The 22,063-nt window shown below is 41.1% G+C and overlaps 1 protein-coding gene and 2 long non-coding RNA genes across 19 annotated transcripts in view; 1 reads left to right on the forward strand and 2 right to left on the reverse strand.

The window, feature by feature from the left end:
• The window catches only part of MYT1L (myelin transcription factor 1 like), a 288,821-nt gene that overhangs the window by 240,171 nt on the left and 26,587 nt on the right, over positions 1 to 22,063 (forward strand). For 13 of the 17 annotated variants that reach the window (XM_081906010.1, XM_081906001.1, XM_081906002.1 and 10 more), the window contains 5 exons: positions 1,690 to 1,937; positions 5,642 to 5,878; positions 8,352 to 8,473; positions 8,853 to 8,915; positions 9,415 to 9,483. In XM_081906010.1, coding sequence (XP_081762136.1) covers positions 1,690 to 1,937; positions 5,642 to 5,878; positions 8,352 to 8,473; positions 8,853 to 8,915; positions 9,415 to 9,483 — 739 coding nt within the window. The remainder of the gene's footprint in view (positions 1 to 1,689; positions 1,938 to 5,641; positions 5,879 to 8,351; positions 8,474 to 8,852; positions 8,916 to 9,414; positions 9,484 to 22,063) is intronic. The other 4 variants (XM_081906014.1, XM_081906015.1, XM_081906004.1 and 1 more) reach the window with 1 other exon arrangement.
• The window catches only part of LOC309367329, a 182,171-nt gene that overhangs the window by 31,360 nt on the left and 128,748 nt on the right, over positions 1 to 22,063 (reverse strand). The window lies entirely within an intron of this gene.
• LOC309367332 lies at positions 8,311 to 20,850 on the reverse strand. Its single transcript, XR_014167050.1, has 3 exons — positions 20,705 to 20,850; positions 8,816 to 8,985; positions 8,311 to 8,439 (listed from the first exon to the last, which is right to left on the reverse strand). It is a non-coding gene; the product is annotated as an uncharacterized lncRNA (long non-coding RNA).

The following is a 22,063-nucleotide window of genomic DNA, read 5'->3' on the forward strand; positions in this document are numbered from 1 at the left end:
AACATAAAGTAGTGACAGTAAGAAGGGTTCTTTTTTAAAAATAAATAAATGATATTGGTATAGCATGCAAAAAGGCACACAACTTAGATGCCTAAAATCAAATGGTTTGAATCACCATGACCACTTCTAAAACAGAGAGTCTGCCTGGGCCAGTGAAGCTTAGGATCTATTTATTCATAGACTTTTGTGGGACCCAGACATTGCTTTGAAACTCCCATGCTTCCCTCCATCTGCACCATGCAAAACTGGATGTTGATATGGAGGTTTTGTGAAAAGGCTCTTCGGGACAGACAAAAGACAGCACTTCTTCACACAGGGCATAGCTAAACTATTAGATTTGCTCTCACAAGAGGTTGTGATGGCCATGAACCTGGATAGCTTTAGTAGATGCATAGACCAAGTGTGTAGAGGTCCTTACTTGTGAGCTTCCTGTGAGGAAAGAATGATGGAGTACATGGTCCTTTGGCCTGATCCAGGAGGCTTCCCTTCCATTCTTGTCTCCTGAGGCGTTTAGAAATTAAATAGTCATTGCAATTGGCAGGGGGAGGGGCTGGGTTCAGATCAAAACCATAGAACTGGGCTAGGAAATTTTACCCCTTAACGCTGTGCCACTTTCCTGATTATATTTTTGCCCCAATACCATCTATTTGCCCCACAGGCAAAACTTTCAGGTACCATGGTTTTTGACATACATCTAAACCAACCTTTGTATATTAGACACTGTCAAAAAAAATTGTGTCAAGGCATAATAGCTGTTAAGTTGTGGGTGAACATATCAGCGATTCTTCAAACAGCTCTTGTTTATTCAGAGGCCAGAACAGAACTGAACTGAAGGGTTCAGTCAGCCTGCTTATATAGAGCTCCAGTACAACCTAACTGTAACAATTTCCTAAAACTATCCAATCACTGAACGTCACTTTCGATTCCTTATTTGCATAACTATCTACAGTATCCCCCTGCTGGCCCAGGGTGAGGACTTCAGTACATAACAATAGCTTTTAATATTACATAAACAGTTGGCTGGGTAGGTGAGAAAGGAATTCCAATAGTTCCAGGTTCAGCTCATGAGGGGATGCCTTCTTAATGTACTGTTTAGGTTGCAACACTTTCAAAGGCAGCACAGAGGAGATCAAGCATATTATCTTCCCAGTGAGCTTTTTTTCTGTCAGCCCCCCCCTCCCCGAAAATAGTGTGAATTAGGAGCTTTGTGCAAGTTCTCCCGTTTTCCTGGGGCAGTGCATTCCTTCTTCTCCTGCCAACAGTTAACAGAGGGTGTGTGTGTGTGTGTGTGTGTGTGTGTGTGTGTGTTTGTGTGTGTGGTTTTTGTTTTTTTAAAAGCCCTCCTTATAGTGCATTGTGCACATTTTGCTTGCTATGAAACTGATCTGAGTGTCGCTGCGGAATACTCTGGAGATTATCACTCTGCTTCTTTTCAGTATCACATCCAGGTTTCTTGTGCAAAAGAAGCCACACTCAAATATCATAAAATTATCAGGAGCGGTTCCTTCACACACACACACACACACACACACACACACACACACACACACACCTTGGGTTTCCCCCTCCCTTAATAGTCTTTGCAGTTCCTTTTGAACACCATTCTCTGCAGATTGCATTGCTTTTTTACATGTACGTACATAAGTGCCAGCCCTTTTGAGTCATCCTTGTCATATTTCCTTCCCACAGCAAAACGTTACTGTAAGAACTCCAGCCCAACTAGCAGCACAACAAGCAGTTATGCCCCTAGCAGCAGCAGCAATATGAGCTGTGGAGGAGGCAGCAGCGCCAGCAGTACCTGCAGCAAGAGCAGCTTTGACTATACCCATGACATGGAAGCAGCGCACATGGCTGCTACTGCTATACTGAACCTTTCCACTCGTTGCAGGGAGATGCCTCAGAACCTCTCCACTAAACCTCAGGATCTCTGTTCCAGGGTAAAAACAAACAAACCTGTGCCTCTATATCTCTATGTATATTTGTTTGTTGAATGAGGAAATGCATAACGCTTTATTGTCTGCACTGGCATCATACTAATCATCTATGATAAATACAGCAAGAGCTTCCAAGGATGCTTAATCTTGTTCTCCATTTAAATTCTAGCAGTGACATCTTGCACCTTTGCTATGGTAGTCCAGCAGCAACCATCTGATATGATCTAGCTCAGAATACAGTGTTTAAAAAAACAGGGTGGAAACGAATAAAAAGCCTGCTGTTATTGTTAAATGTTTCCTTAACTGGTGAGGTCTGCGTAGACTACAAAGGTTATGTCAGCTGAATTCACTGAACAGTCTGTGCTATAGCTTTAATGTGCTTATTGGTGTATTATTATTTTTTTTACTTAAATTATAATTTGGCAATGGATTTGTTTTGCATGGCAAGTACGAGTGGTTTGGCACAGCAGAATTAGACTCCTGAGTAGGCCTACTTTTATAATGTGTGTACAAATAAACATTAGCAGGGCAGTAGGAAGATTAGTGACTTCGCCTCACAACTTCAAACTTCAACCATACTCCATCTTGTTTGTTGCGCGTCTGTTTTGTGTGGTGCTTGTGTCTCCCTGGAAACTGCTACGTCCAGTGATAAATATTCACTTAATAGTGTCTTGAACATATTGAAAAATCTGACCTAAGATTATACAGATTTATGCTTAGAAATTAAGAAATGTGTCTTGAAATGCATGTTTGGGTTTAAAGGTGGGCCCTGAGTCTGAAAAGGTTGAAGACTTACTGAAGGTAGATGTTCCATTTCCATGGAAAGTCTGCGACTACCCACTTTTTTAAAAAAATAATTAAGTACATTTATTTGCAGCTTAATATTTCAAAAAACGTTAAGCCATGATCTAAATTTTTGGAAGCAATGGAAAGCATTTTAAAAATACATTCCTTTGTTTTCATGCATTAGTGTTTTGGTGTTGTTTAAAAACTGTTGTTTCCAACCCTGACCCTAAGGAACATTCTATGTTAGCAACTAAGGCTTGTTTTCCACATTCTTTGGTGTGGGACTTGAAAATAGCTTTCTGATTTCTCACTTCTGAGAATCTCCCCATGGTGGTACTTGAGAACTGAGGGTTCTCCCCATGTTGAATGACACATCAGTAGTGGGGACTCGCAATTACTGCTGTTAGTCCTGTTGCCAATAAGCATGCAAACTCAGGTAGCCCCGAATACCAACCGTTTCCCATTGGAGGTTTGGGAGGGGAAAAGAGATCTATACTTAGCTAGGCTTACCAACAACATGAGGAGCTAACGCACCCCTACTGACTAATCAAAAGGCCTGTTTTGCTTGTGTATCTGTACACAGAGATGGGAACTAGCTAGTCAGAACCACACTTCTCACACACAGAGCTAGGCATGGAGGAGAAATCTGCCAAACCTGTACTCCAAAGCAGACTCACCTGATTCGATCTGGGAGAATCATCGTATCTGGGTCACACGTCCAGCTTGAAATCCCCCGGGTCCTGACAACCCACGCTACGCCACTGTGAGGGGGGACTGAGGGCTGCACTGTGTTTCCTCTGCTCTTATGAAAATGATTTTTGCCCTTTAAAACTGGGTTAAAAAATAATAATGTTTATCTAGCTGCCCAAAGCCTGGGTGTCAGCTAGTGTCAGGTTCCTTGACACCCCCACACTTTGAATGCAGTAGAGTAAGTACAAATACCTGGAGCAAATACTCAGGTGCTAAAAAAAAAACAAAACCAACCCCACACCATGTGGATTTTAAAAGACTTCCCCTTAAAAATTCACCTAGAAGCAGGACAGGATAGACTTGATTCTACCCTCATGCAGAACTGGGATGGATTGAACTTAAGTCTGTCCGTCCGTCCGTCACTAATGCTGAGAGACCTTACTATGAAAATATAAAGCTATCCCAGTTGTCTTCAGTAGCCCTAGTATGCAGGCTCAACACAACACAGTAATGCTGCACAGCCTGACACCACTTTATAAGTGTTAGTGAGCACTTAATAGATTAACAACCACTTGGCAAAGCCTAAAGGAACTAATTACAAAAAGGAGCAATTCTTACAAATAGGACCGTGTACTTAAATAATTTATTCAGTCTTAAAAAAAGAAAAGAAATAAGACTCTTAAAAAAAACATTGTGAAGAAATTTCATTTTTACAAAAAAAAGAAGTTCAGAGAGTTAATGTGATGTTTCTTGTTTAAAACCATTTCCCAGCAAAACTATGCTTCCTTCATGAGACCACTAGATGGCTATACAAACAAACACTCAGAGGGTGAATCAAACCAAGTTTTTGAAGCTATAAGTGAACTTTGTGTCTGGCAAACATATTCCGCTTTTTGCAGAGAAATTTTCTTGTAACAAAAGATAAAGATAAATGGATAATACAGCTTATCCCAAAAGTAGCTATTAGAAATAATTAATGTCAATTTAGAGAAAAGGAGAAAGCTTTTGTTTTCATCTTACTTGAATTCATTGTATTATTATACAGAAGAAAGGAAAACCTATTTTTCCCTGGCATGTAATATTAATCCAGTTTAGGTAGAAGAAATTTAAGTAACATCACTGGGAGATGTTGCATTTTCTTTTTTTAAGTTAAAAGAGGATTCCCCCTTCCCCAATGTTTTCCCCTTTTATTAAAATCAAAATGGTACTTCTGGGAAGGTAAATGCCACACCAAATCACCATCAAGGAAATAATCAAGTCTGGTCTATTAAAAACAGTATCCAAGCAGGATTGTGATGTATGATTTTTCTAGGTAATAAGCATGGGGAAAATATTTTCTCTTGGAGTGTCTTCTGGAAGCTTTTATTACTGTGAGGAAAGCAGGTTGCTAGAACTATGAGGAAGCAGAGCCTTTCATGCCACGCTTGAAATAAGATTTCTTGGGAGATGGGTCTTTCTCTCTTAAAATATGAATTTTGCGTGCATTTTGGCTTCAGGAAAACAGAGGTTCAAAGGTGTGTAGTGTGTGTGTGTGTGATATTTTTGCTTCACTTGCAAAAGGAAATAAAAGAGGGAGAAGGAAAGGTAGAAAGGCGGAAAGAAAATGCCTCACTTTCCCAGCACACTTCCTCAATCGCTCCAGGGAATGTCAGTACCAGTTTCATTTCCCCAAGCTGAGATGATTATAAAGGAGGACTTTGTAGAATGTAAAGGCAGTTTATCACTGAATGTCTGTGATGGGGTGTCTGTGTGGCTTGAATACATTTCCACTTTATATGGAGGTGGCAAGCACAGTACAAAGAGGCTTATGGGGGCCAGTCCCATGAAACTGCCTGTTGGTGTTACTGGTTGAGAATGGTATGTTTTTTGTGTTTTTTGTTTAGTACTTAAAACTTCTCTTTTCTGATGCTAGCATTTGAAAGGTTTGCTGATATTTAACGTTTAAGCTTCTGTTGTTGATTGCTCACCTAATTAAGGCGCTCCAGGCCATATCAGATTCATATAGTTGTTAACTCAACGAACTAGACATGTCAAGGAGTTAAAATCAAGACAGCAGAATTTGCAACAAGAAAATGTTTTGCAGAGATTTCTTTTTATTATACAGCAGTATTGCCAGGAAGCAGAATTGTAAATGGAGCACTTCTTTTGGTAATAACTCTGTATGTGCTGGGAAAGAATTGATGACAACAAACTGAACTCTATACCCTTGGCATGTGTGTGTTTTTAAACAGAACCCTGATATGGAAGTTGATGAAAATGGAACGTTAGACTTGAGCTTGAACAAGCAGCGGCAACGAGATGGCTGTTGCACCATTTTGACGCCCCTAGAACCAATGTCGCCGCAACAACAGGCTGTGATGAATAACAGGTGTTACCAGCTGAGTGAGAGTGACTGCTGGGATTTGCCGGTGGACTACACAAAAATGAAGCCTAGTAGGATAGATGAAGATGATTCAAAAGAAATCAGTGTATGTCTCTTTCATGCTTTCTTCCATTGAATTTCTAAGAACTGGTGGTGGTGGTGGTAGTAGTGGGGAAATGATTTACCCACAAGCGGCTATGGTTGACATTTGATCAAATCTTTTAACTAGAAATTGTTGTACTAACCATGTGCTCATTTTCCATATCCTTCTGATTTCCATTGCGGAAATTCAAGGTATACTTTGGTTATCTACGTTCAATTTAGAATGAACACAGGGGACTGCAATTTTGTGCAACTAACTTGCCTAGCTTATCAACTTTGGTTGTCATATTCAGGGATATTAAAGAATGCTTTGCTAACAGAGCAGAAGGCATGTCACATAGATAGCCTATTTTTTTTGTCCTTATACTGGAAAAAGCTGTTAGCCATTCACCATAATGGAAAAAAAGTAAACTGCTTGGGATTATTTCTGTGTTCTTGTTGCTGTGATGACATTGCAGACGTTGAAAGTGGTAGTAAAGAAAGAAGACGAAGAATCTCGTTAGTGGCTATATTTTCATTACAAATTTCCAAATGACAAAAAAGGTAGAATGTGCTGTGTTTTCCATTGTTGCTCGGAAAGGAGGCTTTTGGTAATCATCGGTGCTGCTTTATTTATGATGGTGCTGTTTATCTTTGTTAGGTTCTAACTTTTCCTTAGCACAATTTATAGTCAAGCTTCTGTAAGGCAGACATGATCTTACAGTCCCAGTCTTTAGTGTCAAGGAATTTGGTGATGGTACATTTTGATTGCCTGATCTTATATGCACTTTTCCTCTGCTGTCATATCAATCTTCGTTCAATAAATGATGGCACAGCTTCTTCTTTTTTTGGGGGGGAACACCTTAAATGAGACATGATGGAATATGCTTTGTATACATTATCACTAAAATAGGAGAAAATGCATAGAAGATAGTATATGCAAAGCAAGCAGAAGCAGAAATTTCATATTTTTTATTAGACTGCCATCTACAGGAATTTTTGTGTCCAAGCCTCTCAGCTCATTAATCTGAACATTTCCGAATTCAATATGTGGAGAGCTGTGAGTTCTAACCTACAAACTATACTTAGTAAGAACAGTAATTTAGAATTGAGGCATCATTTGTGCATATAACTATGAAATATCAAATACTATGTTTGGATATTTAATTATTTGACTCTGTTATTATGTTTGTGTTTTTCTGGATAATATGGGAGAGTAAAGTCTTCACATATGTTCATTCTACAAAAAAACCAAACCCAGTGGATTTTTGTACATAACTATTCATAAAATGAGGATGGTTGATACTGATACCCAAAAGAGCAACTTCACAGAACAAGCATATTGCAATTTCCACCCCAGCATGGTAGAAGTTCTTATACCTACATTCAGAGTTCCTAATTCTTAGCTATTTTTCCATGCTACTCCATATTAGCAAACATCTGTATAAAATGTGGTTTTGACATTTTGGAGTTTCCCACACAAGGCATTTGAATAAACGAAGGTGAATTCTAAATCGGCAATAAATTCCCTTTCATGCATTCTAAATTACACCACCAAATTTGAAAGTAAAAAGTGACAATTTTTGGTTGCAGGTGAAAATGACTTCCATATGGCAACTGTTCCGTGTAGCTACTTTATGTAAGAATCTCATCACATGGATTGGTACTTCAGCATGTAAATGAAATACATGCACACCTCTCCTTTGTGTGCAGCTGAGCATGAAGAGACTTCTATGCAATAGGACCAATCCATGCGGTGACCTCCTTGCACAAGTGATAGCAGCAATGTGAAGCTCCCAACAGATGGAATGAACTTTGAGCAGCAACCACAGTGCTGTGGTAGCCTATGAAGCAGCCCTAAATACCTCATAATGGTCGCCACCACATAATAGTCCCACACCCCTCTTTCAGTCCCTAAAATCGTTCCCAAAGGATTCACCGCATAATAGTCACAGGGGCACTCAGCACACATTCTCTGTACCAGCCAAAGGCTTGAGGGGAGCGGGTGGGCGAGAGAAACTGCAATGAGTGATGCACCAAAAACAGTTAGTAGCAAATAATAAGCAACAGAAATATAAGTACCTTCATTAATAAAGAATTGTTTCCTCACGTAATGGTTGCGCCTCAGGTTTTTCCTTGCATAATGGTTGTGCCTCGGGTTTTCCTATGCATAATAGTCACACAGCCCTTTTTTTAAAAAGGAAAAAATCAGCATTAAAACATGCAACCATTATGCAGAGAAATACGGTATGCACTTAGAATCGCATACACATGCAGATTGTTCCTCTCTCTTCATCACAGAGGATGTAGTCTGCAATCCTTCCAAAGGATTGCTGAAGGCGCAGGACATCCAATTCATATGTGGAAGTATTTACTCCACTGAAGTGAATGGGATGACTCTTGAAGGTGAAGAGGCCTTGTGCCCAGGAGATACCATTTCATTGGCATACCTCTATGGCCTGCTGTTTAATCTGATTAATCTTTATCCTTGCCTGCAGCCAGAAGACTTAGATCCTTTCCAAGAGGCGCTAGAAGAACGAAGGTACCCTGGCGAAGTCACGATCCCAAGCCCTAAGCCCAAGTATCCTCAGTGCAAAGAGAATAAAAAGGATTTAATAACGTAAGCATAATGTGAGGTGAAATTATTTTTTACTCCTTTTATAACCTCTCTCTCTCTCTTTCGTTGTCTGACTTGAATAAACAAATACATATATGCCTTGCAGTATGAGCATGCAGCATTTGCAGCATATAAATGTTTCAGACTGTCAGTTAAGTTTAAGTGATGAAGCTAACATGGTATCTGCTTGTCCCTAATGATGCTATATCGTACTGAGACGCCATTTTCATTGAATTCTGTTCATTTTGCAGCTTTTTCGGTAGGATGCTTAAACCCCCCTTGCAGACATTGCAGCTAAACTGGAAACAATGAAACTTTTTAAAAGTATTTTTTAAACATACTTACTATTTTGGCTGTTTTTTTTGTTTTTGTTTGGTGGCAGATGTCCAACACCAGGGTGTGATGGGAGTGGTCATGTGACTGGTAATTACGCCTCACATAGAAGGTGTGACTTCATTTTTTTCATGGTGGATTCTGTCTTTTCAATTTATTGTTTTCAGCTTACCTCAACAATGCTGTCAAAGTAAAAATGTTGAACTATGTGTTAACCCTTTGAGTAGTAAATGTTGATCTTAAGAGCATGCTGATTTGTGTGTTGTATAAACGTCTTTTTTCTTTTAAAACTACTACTAAAACTTTTCTAAATTTCCTAAAACTTTTTCAGATAGTTAACCCATGGATCACTAATGCTTTTTTTTGTTGTTATACCTACAAACTTTTTAGGGGGAAAATCTGATAACACCAGCAATAAAGCTTTATACCTAAATATATTCAGAGGGTTAACTTGTGTTACAAAATTCAGTATTGCAGCACTTGCCCGCCCCATCGCTTCTCTGCATTACAATATTTTTTTTTATTAATTTAATTTTTCTTAACGTTGTGTTTGTTTGGAAGGTCTTAGTTTAAAAGGTTGACTTACATGGCTATCCTGACCTGTTTTACAGTCTTTCTGGCTGCCCGTTGGCTGACAAAAGTATTCGAAGTATGCTGGCCACAAGCTCACAGGAACTCAAGTAAGATATAATTAATGCCTCTCTTTTTCTTTTTAAATTGTTTTCTTAGCAGTTGCAAACAGAAGTTCCGGAATATAAGCGGACACTGAACAAAACTACTGATACATTACTGAGCTTCTTACGGCATGTGGATATCGAACACTAACACAGACTATGATCCATAGGCTGTGGATGTTGTCCTGTCACAGATTGCTGATTGCTGTGATGTCACGCAGGCACAGGCTAGGCAGAGATTCATAGCCCTTATGGATGCCATGCTATTCATCCATGATGTAGGAGAGCGTCTGGGATGCTGTGTTTTAAAGAGGAAGACCTTAGAATTACAATAACATTAAAACAATGTTTTTGAAGTTGAACTATTGGCCTTCTGGTGCAGAACATTTGAATAAATATTGAGCTTGTAGTAAACAGTTGTTGAGCAGATGAAAATGGGGACTCTTTCAATACATGAGATTTTCAGGTCGGTTTTATTTCCCTGTAGGACAAATAAATTTACGGTACTTGGTGGAAGTAGGAAATGCTTCATGTTCGTTTATGTTTTAAGTTCCTTAGTGTCCTGTTTTCAGTGAAAGATTTGAAATTAGGATAGCATAGTGCTAGATTATAATAACACTGCAGGCATCTGGAGCCAGATTCCAAAAAGCTGAGTGGGGTTGGAGACAGATCCTTCAGTGGAGTTCATAATCTAATAAGTCTGACATTTGGAAGGAATTAGAGTACATCAAAGGACACAGATCAGCAGGAGACACATGGCAACAGGATCAAGAAGGGTCAAGGCTGACCCCCAGGTTCTTTTTTGCTTGGATGTAGTTTAAGCATTTTGTTGGCATCCCTCTGTCTCAAGAGACAATGGAATGTGCCTCTGGGGGTGAAGTCAAAACAATGGAGAATCACAGCGCCTGCTGTGGCTGCAGTAACTAGGAACTCATAATTGCTGCCTCCCAGATTGTTTTTGCTGCGTTAGCAGCACCAAAGTACTTCTCAAGGGGGCAAGCCTGAGCAGTGTGTATGGAGGTCCCTGGTGGCTCAGATGACAAGACCCCCCTCTCATCACTGTATTGGATACCTCTGGTCTATAAAAAGAAGATAAATGAACGATGTCAAAGAAATTTGCTAGTACAGAAGCAGCCAGAGTGAGCTTTCCAAGAAGGATTTTTATGTGAGTGCTGAAGACCTAAAGAGCATCTGGCTTTGGAAGATGTCATGGATAAAATCAGAGTTGTATTCAACTCTTCATAATAGTATTTATAAATGAGAACACACTTGAATTAGTATAAATAAGTTCAGGTGTCCCTCTGAAGTTTAATCAGATCTTTTTGGCAACAGAAAGAATTCCAAGCACCATCACAACTGCTATCAAACAGATGGTCCCACTTGAGAGACATCTTTCTTAAAACAAAGAGCAAATCAAGGATACATCAGTATCATCTGTTTTTGCTTTCCCTGTGACTTTATTCACGTCATAAACAACAGTGTTTAGCCCATGAGTCCTCTGAACAGTCAGTATGTACTGTATAATAAAATAGCTTTTAAACCATTTCACACAAATGGTTTTTATCAAAACTCTGGGAAAGTATCTTAATTCCACGGAGAAGTACCTAAAGGACATTAGAGCTAAGGATGCCGTCACTTTTGCAAAACAAAGATCCAATATGCAGTTGATTTTTTAATGTGCTCATAAAGGACTGGCAACATTGGAGGGAGTCCAGGCTTTTAAGCACTTGCAAATGAGATGTTTAAGATGTCCATCAGATAGACTTAGTCCTCTAACCTCATCAGTGAGAGAGGTGGCTTTCTTGTCTCAGCCCAGTTACCACATATTTATGAGTGTTGTAGCAGAACAGGTGCTTCCCTGGTGAGAGTGTGGAGCTCTTTGAACCTATATTTTGGCATCTTCAACTTGTGGTTTGAGGACAAGGTTTCATTCCCGCGTAGTGGAATGAAAACACAAGGACACGTGATATAAGGTTAATGGGCAAGAAAAGGCCACAACATTATTGATTACAGCAAGTGAAAAGGTATTGTCAGCTGACTCCACCCCCTCAGAGAGGGGTGAGTCTAAAACAGGGGGGTTTATTCACCAGTAGGTGGAGCCTGTTGATGCTAATCCAACTATAAATTCTCCCCTGATGTCACCGAGGGTCGTGCCATGGCCTCCCGCCACGCAAGCATCGGACAGAGTACACGACCGCCGGATTCCTTTAACGGAATACCCAAAAATTGAAGGCATAGGCGATGGCCACACCTAGCCCTTCGACACACCACAACACATTATTCCAATGCCTAACCTACCCACCAATACCATGAAAGTTGTGACGATTGCTACGAGGTAGGTGAAAAAACCAAAAAGCCTAATGCCAAATGGAAAAATTCCTACCAGGCCCCCCGGACAACCAGGGCGACCAACCTAAGGTCCATAGCAAGGCCAAAAGAAAAACTGAGACCCTGAGCTCTAAGGGAGTGGAGGGTGGGTGACTCGCGACGGGACGACGAAGAGTGAGGCTGGGAAGTTGGCGCCGCAGCGATTTAGGCTGCTGTACACGCCCCCTCGAAGGCACCTGGTTGGGTGCCTGCCCATGGGCGTGGGCGCCAGCCAGGTGAGTGGGAGGCAGGGGGCTAACGCCCCCTGCTTGAGGCAGAGACCGGGTCCAGCCCACAACCACTCCCCTCTCTTGCAAGAGGAGAGTTTTTGTCACTTTTAGATTCCTGCTCCAGTGGGGAATGCTGTCACTTTCAGAAAGGAGCATAATGAAAAAGATAAGAAAATCTTATTCTTCCATTTGTAGCAAAAACAAGAGAAGCTCTGGTATTCCAAGATGCACTTTTTGGCCTGTCTGGTTTATTACCTGAAGGTAACCACCTACTCTCTTGCCAACCTAGCAGTTCGAAAGCACGTCAAAGTGCAAGTAGATAAATAGGTACCACTCTAGCAGGAAGGTAAACGGCGTTTCCATGCACTGCTCTGGTTCGCCAGAAGCGGCTTAGTCATGCTGGCCACATGACCCGGAATCTGTACGCCAGCTCCCTCGGCCAATAAAGCGAGATGAGCACCGCAACCCCAGAGTTGGTCACGACTGGACCTAATGGTCAGGGGTCCCTTTAACTTTAACCACCTACTCCTTCATTCTGAAGATTTGTTAGGAAGAGACAATCTCAAACTCCTTCTTTGATTCCTCTGTCATTACCAGATGGATATTGCCTCCTGGATGTCTACAGTTCTCCTTGCAGTAAGCTTCCATACTGAAATTATAAAGATCTCATTGCCACATCTGATCAACAATCAGATCTGTATTGAAAATGATGAGACTGATCAACTGACAGACAGTTCTGCCAGCTTCTTTGCAGTTTTCAGCAAAATATCAGCACCATAACTTAGAGCACCTCTGGAATGTCAGGATTCAGTCACATACCAGTATGTTAAATTTGTGCATTTAAAATGGATTGATATGCTCTGTCACCCTGACACACCAAATCCACTTTTTTTTTAAAAAAAAAAGCCTTTTTGCAGCTTGAGAAGTGACAAGGTAATGCATTGAGAAGTGTGGGATGAACAAATAAAGGTAAAGGATCCCTGGATGGTTAAATCCAGGCAAAGGCAAGTATCGAGTGCAGTGCTCATCTTGCTTCAGGCTGAGGGAGCTGGTGTTTGTCCACAGACAGCTTTCCTGGTCATGTGGCCAGCATGACAAAACCACTTCTTGCACAATGGAACACCATGACGGAAGCCAGAGTGCACGGAAATGCCGTTTACCTTCCTGCCACAGCAGTACCTATTTATCTACTTGCATTGGTGTGCTTTCGAACCGCCGACCTTCTGATCAAACCACCAACCTTCTGAACAGCAAGCCTGAGAGGTTCAGTGGTTTATACAGGAAGACACATGAACACTCTGTAAGCAAATGAGATGAATGCAGGACAATGCTCATTTTCATATAATCACCCTGTAAACAAATCAGCGTGAATGCTCAACAAAGACAAGACACAGTTTAACCACCATGTAAGCATTGTGCAAGCTATTTGGGAAGAATGCTCAATTAATAGGTCATCTTGAGGGGCCCTAATTAAAACTACCAGGGAGGAACAAATCTTCCCATTCCTCTCATTTCTAGCCCAACTGGAGCAAGCCCTGGTTCGCCCCACCTGCCTCCCTCCTCCTCTCTTCTGGAATCCATCCTACAGAGTCATAGAAAAGCCCCCAGGGAGGGTGACAAGAAGGAAGGGAAAGCCCTGAAGTCAGCATTAAGCACCAGGAGATCATGCAGAAGGTCCCGTTCTTCATTCTGCAGCAACAACAAGAGAAACTCTGGGTATTCCAATGTGTATTTCCTGGCCAATCAGATTATTGCCAGAGTATTATCACTTTCTGCACTATTCTGAAGATGTTGATGTGGAAGAATTATCAGGGCCACATGCATAAAAGGAAGTAACAACAACAACAAAACACCCTTGCAGGCATGATGACCAGTGCATGGACTTCAGTAAAAAAAAGCTCCACAACTGGAAATATTCCAAAGTCTGGCATTGGATGTCCTTGCATTCCAAAACAGGAGCATCTGTGCCACTTTGCCAGTGGAACTGGGAGACAGCTGCAGGGCCAAAGATATCAGAAGACAAAAACTAGAAACTTGGTGGCAGGCTTGTTCCTTGGGAACTTGGGTGCCCATGAGACAAGTGAAAGGCATCAAGCTTAGAGAAGTGAAGCAGTAGGCAGTAGCATTTCCCCCCTTGCCACTTTCCCACTGCATCCTTCTCTTCCAGCTTCCTGCCAGACATACATACATACATACAGGAACCCCTGCTAAGGAAAGTCTCCGTGCTTCCCTTTCCTTCCCTAATGTTCTCTCAGGAAGACAGAAGCACCAAATGCAGCCCTGAAAACAAGAATAAGTACTCGTCTTTTTCATTTCGCCAAGTAAGAGCCCTTCCCTTCCACAGGTTGAGTGGATGAAATGCATCTATGCCAATAAAAGTTCAGCTCAAGCTTGTTAACAGTTCACAGAAGGCTAATCCACAGTTCCTCTTGTCCCACAGCTTTCCACCAGGAGGAAACCGCTCTTTAGCTCTCAGTCTGTGCAAACAGTCATTTGTGTTTTCTCCGGATTGCAGTCAAACAAATAGACAATAAAACTCATATACAGTAGATACATTAAAACCAATAGAAATGCATCAGAAACATCCCACCCTATTTCTAAAATGCCACAGAAGGCCGAAGGCCTGGTTACAGAGGAAGATAGATAAGGACATATAAAGACACCAGGGCTTCCTGGGGAGAGCATTCCACAAATGGGAAGTTACTGCAGAAAAGGCCTATTCTCATGTTGCCACCCTCTGGGCCTCTCATGGAGAGGACACATGAAGAAGGACCTCAGATGATGAGCGCAGGGTCTGGGTCAGTTCATATCGGGAGAGGCAGTCCTGGAGGTATTGCAGTCCTGAGCTGTTTAAGGCGTTATAGGTCAAAGCCAGCACTCTGATTGGGCCTGGAAACTAATTGGCAGCTAGTGTAGTCAGGCCAGGATTGGTGTCATTTGCTCAAACTATCTTTCCACAGTGAGCAACCTGGCAGCTGAATTCTGCACCAGCTGAAGTTTCTGAACTTCAGAGGAAGCCCTACATATTATGCATTGCAGTAATCTAACCTGGAGGTCACCAGAGCATAGACAATAGTAGTTAGATTATTCCTGTCCAGATAAGAATGCAACTGGGCCACCAACTGAAGCTGATGGAAGGCAGTCCACATCACTGAGGCCAGCTTAGCCTCAAATGACAGCAGTAGATCCAGAAGTACCCCAAGCTGCATACCTGTTCCTTCAGAGGGCATGTAATTCCATCAAGAGCAGGCCTCCTCCTATCCATTCAGTCTAGGGAACTGTCCACTAACAGCACTTCAGTCTTCTCTGGCCTGAGCTTCAGTTTACTCAGACCAGCACATCCACTTCCCAACCTACAGATGTAAAGGAAAAGTAGAGCTATGTGTCATTGCTGACAACATACTCTAAAATTCCAGATGACCCCACTCAGTGGTTTCAGGTAGATGCTGAATAGCATGGGAGGAGGGAATTGAACCTTGAGGAACCCTGCATTGAAGGCCCCACGGGGCCAAATGATATTCCCCAAACATCAGCCTCTGAAAACAAGCATCTAAGTAGGTTCAGAATTACCATCTGCTGATGGTGTGAGGGATTTACTAGTATCTATTTAGTTTCTGTCAGATTATGACTAGTCCCTAACATCCTGCCATGCTTCCTATATTAAACATTAAAAAGGCCTTGGCTAATAATAATAATAATAATAATAATAATAATAATAATAATAATATATTTATACCAATCCTGTCTGGCTGGGTTCCCCAGCCACTCTGGGTGGCTCCCAACAGATTAAAAACAGAATAAAACATCAAACATTAAAACTTCCCTAAACAGGGCTACCTTCAGATGTCTTCTAAAAGTCAGATAGTTGTTTTATTTCCTTGACATCTGATGGGAGGGTGTTCCACAGGGCAGGCGCCACTACCGAGAAGGCCCTCTGCCTGGTTCCTTGTAACCTCACTTCTCGCAGGGAGGGAACCGTCAGAAGGCACTCAGAGCTGGACCTCAGTGTAGAATTGCAGATTACAGAGCCAATGATGCAGTGCAACTGTGATATAACTGCATATACATAACAACATCTGGTACTCAGAAGCAACCATTCCTGTATATAGTGTGTGTGAGAGAGAGACAGAGAGAATATTGATGCATATAATATATATGAACTCTATAGCCAAGCTGCTTCGTGGATTTTATTGTCCATATGCTACAAAACATTTGATAATGTTTAATATAGGGTGCATGGTAGCACATAATGAGACAGAATAAATCCAACAGGCCAGGCAGATTTTTCACAGAAATGTATTGCTGGGTGAATGGATTTTATTAGAGTTAGAGGTTTGAGAGGGCAAAATATGATAGGCTATTACGTAAAGAACAGTTTGATTGAATAAGAATAAAATATGGCTCACCTTTCATTTGGTGGAGAACTACTCTCCTTGCTAAGTGTAGTTTTTATTTTTCAACTTGTGCAGATGTGGCAGAACACACCTTTAAAGTCCATTGAAGTCTTTGTTGCATGCTTCACACACATGTAGCCAAGCTAGAGTACATCTAGCCTAATGCCCTGCTTCCTTTCCCAATTGCACAGGTTAGATAAAAAGCAGGGCACTTGATTAATTTCTAATCAAAGGGTATTATACATTTATCCACCTGTGATTTAGCTAGTATGTACTATTGGTTTAACTTGATAACTAGCTAAATACTATTATTGCCTTTTTCCCTGCAATGAGACTGTTCAGTTAATCAAATCCAAAGTGCCAGAAAGTACTTTGATACCTATCATTTTATTCTTCGGCAACAAAAGAAATCTACATATATTGATTTAGCTGTCATCAGCCCTTCCTGCAGTTGGTGCTGGGAGTTATATAAGAAAAAGAGACTAATGGGAAATGCCTTGTTCATATCTGTCAGGTTGCTTTGTGGATCTCAATTGGCAGCTGCAGTCCTGCCACCAGGGCACCCATGTAGAGCTACAGAAATCTGGTGGCCCACAGATTTAGTGCTGTGTGGAGGTTATTTCAAATGCGTGTAAAAGTCAGCAGCCAAGAAGGGGGATGAAAATAGACTAAAACTATGTGGTTGATCACTACAGAAAGGAATTACTTTGTGCACAAGTCCTACTCAGCTGAGTTTCACAAAATCACTAAGTTAGGGAAATGCATTCTGGTGGCAGATTCCAGAAGCCATTAATTCTGATTTGGGAGAAGACTCTTGGGAAGATGATAAATGATCCAAAAGTTTCTCAAAAAAAAAAAAAAACCCTCTCATGCTGGATCTTGCTTGTGCATTGATCCAGACTGGTGATGTCACCAGCCTATAAGAATTTGCCAGGGTGAATTTTGCAATTTCTCAGTATATGAGGTGAGAGAGAAGTTTTTAAACTCTGTTTTTCGGTTTTTCAAATACATGGAGTCTGACGGCCCTGAATTAATAATGAATATTAGTCCAGTGAAAGAGGTGGTTAATTCTTCATTTATCCCCACTCCCTGGCATATGATGCCTTCTGTTAGTAGGTGGTTCCACTTTGATGGCTCTGTCATTGTCAGCCTGCTAAATAGTCCAGCGGAACGCCTTCTGTTCTAGAACCCAGTTGCGGACAATTTTATGGGTGTGTGGTTCAACAAGCAAAAAAATTATTCTATGAAAAATTGGAGTGTGGATTATATCAACATTTGGGCCAAGGCACAGAACTAGTGCAGTAACACTGTACCACTGCAGTTTGCAGGTTAAAGTACGCAGTATGTTCACCCCCATGGCAACTCGACAATTCAGCATTTGTTTCCACTCTACAAAATATAACTGTACTGTAATTAGTTTAGTCCCTGTTTTATGCCGTATCTATGGGTATGAATGCATGGACAGATGGAGTGTGATTGAACCCACTGGCCTTTCCCTACTGACCTTCCTGTATTCATCTATAACTCTGAACAGAGCCTGCATAAGCTTCAGGTTGAACATGAAGGTTCTGTCGTGTGGCCAGAAAAAGCAAATGTGTGTATACCAATGTTACAAACACTGTTGATCCCCATCCAAGTCCTGCAATGAGCTTTACCAACCCACCCAACCCCATAAATAAGGTTTTTATTACTGTGATATTAAGATGTCCCAAAAATTGCGAGCAATTAAAATTATTAGTAGGGTTGGAATGATTAATAGAGAAGATGCAGGAGGAAAAATATTAACATAAGGACCCACAAAGGGGAGGGGGAGTCTGTGGGGGATTTATGGAATACTCTATTTTTGTTTTGGTTGTTTGGCAATTGTTTGAAAATTTCAATACCTGAAAATTATTATTATTATTATTATTTAATTGCAAGGGGTTTTGTAGCAACTTTTGCAATTCAGAAGTATAACTGATCTCTTATTTAGGCCATGGGATTATAAGCAGAATATCTAAAAGCAATCACCACCTGCCCAGATCTCAGTACAGCATACCAGTACTATGGCCGGTTCACAAATGACAGTGGTGCCCACACAGTACCCTAGTAGACTAGGCTTCTGGCCCAGCTGCATTATATTGGGGTACCATTTGCCCTTGTCTCTGCATAGGCGGGATACAGGGATGATTAGAGCTGCATACTCCTATGTAACTTCATTGCACAGAGAAACTATAGACCAGATACCAACATATAGGAGATACTGAACTCATATAATTATATCAAAATAAACTATTATCCCATACGCCATACTGATTGTGTAGCAAAAATGTCATGTTTGAAGTGGCTGTAGTTTCCAAGAACTTCATGATTAAGATTTCATCTCAAAAGGTGATCACATTGAAAGCCAGCAAGAGCTACAGAGTAGTTCTACACAGGTTTACACAAAAGTAACCTCAGTAGGATGTACTCCAAGAATATGCATAGGGTTGCAGCATTAATTAACTTGCTGTTTTCCTTTAAAACTTTGCAAACTTATTCAGTTTTTACATGGTGCCCTCAAACGGACACCTTTATTTACTTTGACTACAATCCTATGTACACTTTCTTCAGAGTAAATTTAATTTAATTTAGTGGGGCTTGCATAAAATGGATAAGGTTGGATTGTCATGTTGTGATTAAACTTGGCTTTAAATAGAAATTGCTGTAAACAAAGCCCTGCTTCATTTGGGGCTTACTCAAAGCGTCTCACTGGGATCTCATTCCAGATTTTGTAGCTTAAGCAGAATGAAAAGTCACCCTCTCAATCTCTCAGCATTATAAATATTCCAGACTGAGACTATAGTGTCACAGTCAGATACAGTATTACAAAACCAAGAACACTATATCCTCATGAAGCATAGAGTCTAAGCCATTTGCCAGTATCCAAATACCCATGCTCCTATCAACACAGAATCAGCTACAGGTCAGTACAGCTCATACTCTAATGTACCAGTGCAATGTTTCTTTAGTATACACACAAATAGGTATGCTAAGTTGAGACACAGATCCCAATAGATATCCAAGTAGAATATATCCATGGAAAATGATGTTCAATCAGGAATCCCACTGTACTTATACATCTGAAGATAAATCTAATTAGTGGCCCACCTCATTAAACAATAAAACATAAATATGTAGACCTAATAACTCAGAAGTAATGGCATCAATGGGATTCACAATGGGAACCTAAATCAAATCAATTCAATTAATGACATTTTATTAATATATGTAACCTGTTAATCTTATAATTTTTCATAATTTTTTTACAGTTTCTTACAAAACATCATGTTTGGTTTAGTATGTCGGTAATAATTTAAATCATAGAAAACTCATTTCTAAATTATTTAATAAATAACATGAATTGTATGATCTAGTCAAGTTAATATCTCTTTTTGTTGTAAATATATTTGCTGATCTGCTTGTCTCAAGTATCAAGCTTAGGGTTCATTCCAAAGCACCTTACCTGAGGGTAAACCTGAATGAATATAAATTTAAAAAATTTAAAAAATGCCCAGTAGCACCTTAGAGACCAGCTAAGTTTGTTCTGGGTATAAGGTTTCGTGTGCATGCACAGGAAAGCTTATACCCAGAAGAAACTTAGTTGGTCTCTAAGGTGCTACTGGACAATTTTTAAAATTTGTTTTGACTATGTCAGACCAGAATGGCCACCTACCTGAATCTGAATGAATATAGTTGACTTACTTAGGAGTAAACATGTCCAGGATTACACTGCAAATGCCTAATTGTGGCCATCCTGCACATATGTGCATAATGCCAATGAATCTTTTCAAGTACTCTCTATGCTATAGATTTATTCCAATTTGTTTACCATCAGTTTTACTAATTTTAGTAGAATATATTTCCATAAGACTCATTGCTGTTTTCTTCCAAGTTACTTGTGCTTAGGAATATTAGTAGACCCTATCAATAATCAATTTATTTGTAAAGAAACCCCCCAAAAACCCCATCCAGGCCATAACAAAACAATATTATGTACATTACTGGTGTAAAACAGAAGATAACAGGGAACATTTCCCAAGTTAACACTTAAAAACAGTCTTGGCAAGCCACTAAAAGGCCCAGTTTTGGCATGTAGCCTTCCTAATTTTCTAGGCCTTTACACAATCAAATTTGCAGCCCTTACAGTATTATGTTCAAACATATTTCCAAACAGGTAACTCATGATCTGCTCAACAGGGTATTCTGGAATCTTACCCAGAGAGAGGGGCCAACTCATGGGGGCCAAGCACTTTTGGTCTCCCCTAATATTTTTTGAGAGCGTTCCAAGCCCCTCTCCAATGTCCCAAAAAATCAGGAGGTGGAGGAGGCTGAGTGCGGAGCCAAGCATGACACAGCTTCAATTCCTGGCTCCTCCTCCTGCCACTGAGGAGAATGCGGGTTAAAGCAGCCTCCACTTAGTGGCAGTGGCAGGAGCCACCAGCCATTGAAGCCGCGCTGTCGCCATGTTAGGCTCCGCCCCAGCTCCTCTTGAACTCTGCGCATGCAGCGTCTTCGCCCCCGAAAGCTAACGCCTCTGTGCCCAGAAGAGATTGTAATGGGAATTCTGAGCGGCTGATTCTGGGGGGCAACAAAGAAGAAATAGAGGAACATTCTCTGTAAGCCCTGACCAAAACTAGCACACCAGTTGCTCGGAGGTAACCCAATTACATTGCCCCCTGACAGTCTCCAATAAAAGAGTTTGAAGCCTAGCAGTGAGTCTTAGCTAGTTCTCTCAGAACACTTTTCAAGATATGTCCTCTTGTGTGAGATATGAATGAGCAAGCTATAGCAGTACCTATAATTCTATGTCTGTTGAGGAGCTTTCCCTTCCTGCAATTCTGTATGTTTGTAAGTTTTCTGGCACATTCCTTTTAATCAGTGTTTGGCTAACCTGTTTTTAAATTGAGGCCACATTCATCCTTGGCTAACCCTCTAGGGGTCTCATGCCAGTAGTAAAGGTAAAGGGATCCCTGACCATTAGGTCCAGTCGTGACCGACTCCGGGTCATGTGGCCAGCATGACTAAGCCTCTTCTGGCAAACCAGAGCAGCACACAGAAACGCCGTTTACCTTCCCGCCAGAGCAGTACCTATTTATCTACTTGCATGCCAGTAGTAGGTGTGCCAAAAGCAGATGTAGTCACTGCACACTCCTGCACAGGTGGACGCACTCAGGTACACAGCCCCCCACAACAGATCTGTGCATATCCACTTTGAAGATCTGTGCACATAATCTAAAAATTTGTGTACATCTGCTGAGGAGGGGATAGATAGAAGGAAGTTAATGATAGAATCCTCAGGTAAAAACACTTAGGGATTGCCATGCAGATTTCTAGGTACAGGTCTGGGAGGCTTTTTCATCTGTCCTGCTACTTTACCCAGGAATAAAAAAGGTAAAGGTACCCCTGCCCGTACGGGCCAGTCTTGACAGACTCTGGGGTTGTGCGCCCATCTCACTTAAGAGGCCAGGGGCCAGCGCTGTCCGGAGACACTTCCGGGTCACATGGCCAGTGTGACATCGCTGCTCTGGCGAGCCAGAGCTGCACACGGAAACGCCGTTTACCTTCCCGCTGGTA

This window comes from Podarcis melisellensis (genome assembly GCF_964234715.1).
Source record: "Podarcis melisellensis genome assembly, chromosome: 3".
Lineage (NCBI taxonomy): Eukaryota > Metazoa > Chordata > Lepidosauria > Squamata > Lacertidae > Podarcis > Podarcis melisellensis.